At 37.4% G+C, this 4,855-nt stretch overlaps 2 protein-coding genes across 2 annotated transcripts; both read right to left on the bottom strand.

Annotated features, from left to right (window-relative positions):
- Positions 1 to 905: 905 nt before the first annotated feature.
- LOC144420805 (uncharacterized) lies at positions 906 to 1,589 on the bottom strand. Its single transcript, XM_078110465.1, has one exon. It carries the CDS (start codon positions 1,587 to 1,589, stop codon positions 906 to 908), a length of 684 nt encoding a protein of 227 aa, XP_077966591.1.
- Positions 1,590 to 1,739: 150 nt separating this feature from the next.
- LOC144420804 (uncharacterized) lies at positions 1,740 to 3,682 on the bottom strand. The gene is made up of 2 exons (XM_078110464.1): positions 2,471 to 3,682; positions 1,740 to 2,414 (listed from the first exon to the last, which is right to left on the bottom strand). Exons 1-2 carry the CDS (start codon positions 3,680 to 3,682, stop codon positions 1,740 to 1,742), a joined length of 1,887 nt encoding a protein of 628 aa, XP_077966590.1.
- Positions 3,683 to 4,855: the final 1,173 nt, after the last annotated feature.

Below are 4,855 nucleotides of genomic sequence, written 5' to 3'. Positions count from 1 at the left end.
CGTTTTGAGCCAGGCAATAACAAATTCAACTTTAGAATATATAGAAATAACTTCTTCAAATTCAGTTCAGGAATCAATCAAATTATAGTCTATTTCTAGATTACTTAAAATTCTACAATAAAAGTTACAGCAGTTATATGTTCTATAAATATAAGCCTCAGGAACGAGCAATTAAATATCCCTACAACCAAACGTTAAACGTAATTTATATAACATAAAAACAATCCTTGCGAATAAATAAGCAACAACTACCGTCAAAACACGGCAGCGAGTCATGTGACAGCGAGGCAAGATTAGACTTGTCCAGCGAGAGTCGATTGCAACATGTGTTGACATCTGGAACTTCCTATTTGTAGTTTCACTTTAGGGAAATCCCCATTGATAGTAGATAATACCAATTTTCGAACTTACATAAACTCCCCCCAAATATATGCATTGGGACAATAAATACATTTTCCCTAAAAACAAAAAGTTCAAAAATTGCAGAAAACGAAATTATGGTCAAATAATAAAAATTGACAAAATCTCAACTTGTATGTACATGTGCAATAATTTCAAGATTTCTCATCTTGAATAAACAGTCCATAAAAAGCTGTTTTAAACAGTTCAGTCCTTTTATTACTTTTCTTCCACATTTGATTCTTGAATGAGACATAACCTGTTGATTGGTCTTCTCAGTACTCCCCATTGAGTTTTGACATCTACATTACGAACTGAACTACGGTATGTCAAATCTATCCGGATATGTGTTGATAATTCGCCCCATTTCCCATTTGCCTCTTGGTACACTGTTGTTTACCACAAGTACTATGTCCCCAACAGTGAAGTTTCTTGTCTTGTCAGGCCATTTTTGACGAATAGCTATGGTTGGCAAATATTCTTTGCAGAATCTTCTCCAGAACTCGTCAGCAAGAAGTTGAACTCGACGCCACTGCAGAGTGCAGACGACTGTAGGAATCTTGATTATCGAACAATCCAGGTGAAATACATGGCGTTGGTCTTTGTAGAAGTAGATGATTTGGGGATAATGGTGCATTATCTCTCGGATCAAAAGAAACCCGACACAAAGGTCTTGAATTGATTATGTATTCTGCCTCCAGAAGCGCAGTGTGCAGAACATCTTGAGATACTACAGGAGATTTATAAAACATCTTGTTCAAAATTCTTCGTTTTGATCGAATTAAAATTTCCCAGGAACCTCCTTGGTTGCTGGCTGTTGGAGTATTGAAATACCAGCGTATTTCTTGTTTTCTGAAGAACCCATCTAATTTGGTATGATCAAGCTTCTGTATTTCTTCTCGCAATATTCGTTGAGCTCCTACAAAATTGGAGCCATTGTCACTGTGTAATTCAAAGGGTTTTGAGCTTCTTGCCATAAACCTCCTAAGAGCATTTATAAAAGCATCAGTGGACAAATCTTCAGCCAGTTCAATATGAACAGCTCTTGTTGTGAGGCGTGTAAATATGCAGCCATATCTTTTGATTTCACTTCTTCCACGTTTGATCAAATATGGGCCGAAGAAGTCAATTCCCGTCGAATAGAATGGTGGTTGGCCAACCTTTAGACGAGCAGATGGCAGTTCAGCCATTAACTGTTCTCCTTGTCGTGTGTTAGCTTTTCTACAAGTTACACATTTATTCAATTCATGCCGAATTGTTGCTCTTGGTCTTGTGATCCAATATTTTTCACGAATAACATTCCAAGTATGAGAAACACTTGAATGCCCAACTTTCTTGTGCTAGAAGTCAATGATCAATCTGGTTAAGTGGTGATCATTTGGTAAAATGATGGGATGTCGCATTTCAAATGAAATAGGAGCTTTATCCAACCTCCCCCCAATCCGTAGAATTCCATCAGGTATTATTGGATCCAGTTTTGCAATTGACTTTGTATGCTCAGCTTTCTTCATCTCATGACGAGCCTTCCTGTCACCAATTTCACTTTTGTCTGATAAATTATCAATGACAGATTTGTAATTTTGATGCTGGACATATTTCACAAGTGCTTGCTCTGCATATTGCATTTCTTCCACAGTTATATTTCTTGTGGTAACAGAATTGTGGTTACGAAGAAAACCTTTATATCGTAACACCCATGCATTAGAAATCTTGAGTCTTTGTAAATCAGAAAAGCTTTTTATGTAGTTGTCCATTGTGTCAATATTCGAAGCAATAATTGTTGCCACTTTCTTTCTTTCTATTGGCTGAAATTCATCAGGCAAGTCTGTTTTATCTTCACAATTTATTGGCCAACTATCTTCATTCTTCCATAAAAATTCAGGTGCAAGCAACCAACGACTTTTATTGATGAGTGTTTTCAATGATAAGCCGCGTGATGCGTCATCAGCCGGATTGATTTTTGAAGGCACATGTCGCCATTGAGACGGATTTGACTGTCGATGAATCTGGCCAATCTATTTGCAACAAAGGTACGAAAACGTTTTCTTGGATTGCATATGCTTTGACGCACTGCACTTGAATCAGTCCAAAATACAGATTCACAATCAGAATAACCCAACTTTAATCGTAGCCACTTGTCTGCTTTTACAGCTAGCACAGCAGCGACAAGTTCAAGTCTAGGAATGCTTTCAGCCCTCGGAGGAGTCACCTTTGCTTTACCACACAAAAAGGAGCAGTGTATTTGGTTATTTTCATCGACCAGCCTTAAATACGAAACTATACCATAACCGAAGCTGGAAGCATCTGAGAAATGATGTATCTGACAATGTTTGATATTCCCAAACTCTTGTGGCTTGAAGCATCTTGGAATCGAAATATATTCAAGTTCAGTGAGCTGGTTGAACCAAGTGTCCCATTCTTTGATATTGTCTTCTGTAATTACTTCATCCCAGCCTAATCCTTTTTCAATGATTTCTTGTTGCAACATTTTTGCTACCAGAATCACAGGAGCAAGCATTCCCAGAGGATCAAATAGTGAATTAACCGCAGATAAAATTGTCCTTCTTGTATATGTCTTCAACTTAGGTACAGTTGAACGAAATTGAAAAGCATCGGCATCCACATTCCAAAAAACTCCAAGAACACGCTCTTTTCGAGGTTCATGCAAATCTAAATCCTTTATAGACTTAGTCTGTTCAGATTCTGGAATTTTGGCCATCACAGTGGAACTATTTGAAATCCACTTTGTTAGATTGAAACCTCCCTTCTTCATCAACTTACAAAGTTGTGTTTTTGTGTCTATTGCATCTTCATCACTATCAGAAGATGTAAGACAGTCATCTACATAAAATCCATTTTCAACAATCTCACAAATTCTTTTATCAAATTCATGACCAAATCGTTTCCCGGTTTCCTTCAAGCAGAATGAAGCAATGCAAGGTGAACTGCAAGCTCCAAATATATGACGTTCCATGGAATACAATTCCGCCTTCTTTGAAATGTCACCATTTGGCCACCAAAGAAATCGCAAAGCATTGCAATCTTCTTTCTTAACTTTAATTTGATGAAACATAGCTTCAATATCAGCAACTAAAGCTATGCGTCCCTTACGAAATTGAGTCAACACACCAATAAGGCTTGACACCAAGTCTGGTCCAGGCATGAGAGTGTCATTGAGAGAAATACCTTTATAAATTGCAGCACAATCAAATACAGGACCTGCAGGGATATCTTCTTCTTGCGAAAGCTTTTTCGCAAAACCTTTTGTAATATATTCCTGCATTTTTTCTGTGTATTTCTCTCTTAAATCATCATTTTTAGAAAACGTTTCTGGAGATACTTCAGTCTGCGTTCAGCCAATGAATGACTTCCACTTGGCAGCTGTGCTCCAGGACGCCAAGGTAAAGGTATTGTGAAATGCCCATCGAAATGCTCTACAGAGCTCTTCAGAAAATTTAGAACATGTCTATCTTCTTTTGAGGTTGGAAATGTCAAATCTCCAATCTCATCTTCAAAATCAGTGTACCTTGTTCTTCTAATCTCTTCTTCAAGTAGCATATCAGACTTCACAAAGTTGACATGGATCTTGTGTGTTGATGGAATATTCACTGATGGTCCGATAATCGACCATCCCAATGGAGATTTTTGTGCAAATGGCTGCTTCTTGTTTCCAGTTCGAACTTCCAACACATAATGTGCATATGGACAATCAGTTCCAATAAGCAGAGAAACCTTTGTATTTTTAATCTTAGGTAGATCAATTTCTTGCAGATGTGGAAGTAGCTTGAATTCTTCATCAGATGGAATAGGATTTGGTTGAACTGGAATCTTGTCAATAGACATCACATTTTCGATGAATATTTCTTCTTTATGGTCGTCGTCATGACTGGTCGTTGTCCTAATGTGTTGATTTCAACAGTCCTTTGTTTTCCAGTCAAACCGAGTTCTTCAATTAGGCTTGTTGAAGAAAATGTTGTATCAGACATTGTTTGCTCGAATCCTGACAGGCAAAATATTCCTGTAATGCATTTGAATTAGCTTTAACTGCAGAAGTCACATTCTTCTGAATTGGGCTTTGTTTATCATCATTTCTTTTGAAGTTTGCATTTTCTTCATTTTCAAATTTTTTAGTATTCAAATGCAACAAGGTATGATGTCTTCGGCCACACCCTTTAACGGTGCATGTATATTGTGACTTGCAGTCCTTTACCAAGTGACCTACACGTAGACAATTGAAGCAGAAACCAAATTCTTTCAGAAACTTCACTCGTTCTTCAGTCGACTTTGCATTAAACTTTTCACATTTCGACAAAAGATGGGAAAAGGAACAACACTTACATTTAAAAAATAGTAGGACCCTGGACATGAGAAGTTGCTTTGACATCCTCAGTTTTAACAGTATAAGTTGTAGACTTTCGTGTTGATTGTCGTTTTAGTTGTGGCTTATCTTCACGTC

The sequence above is a fragment of the Styela clava genome, chromosome 3 (genome assembly GCF_964204865.1).
Source record: "Styela clava chromosome 3, kaStyClav1.hap1.2, whole genome shotgun sequence".
Lineage (NCBI taxonomy): Eukaryota > Metazoa > Chordata > Ascidiacea > Stolidobranchia > Styelidae > Styela > Styela clava.
Note: the sequence above shows the minus strand (reverse complement) of the source record. Positions and strands in the feature narration are given on the sequence as shown.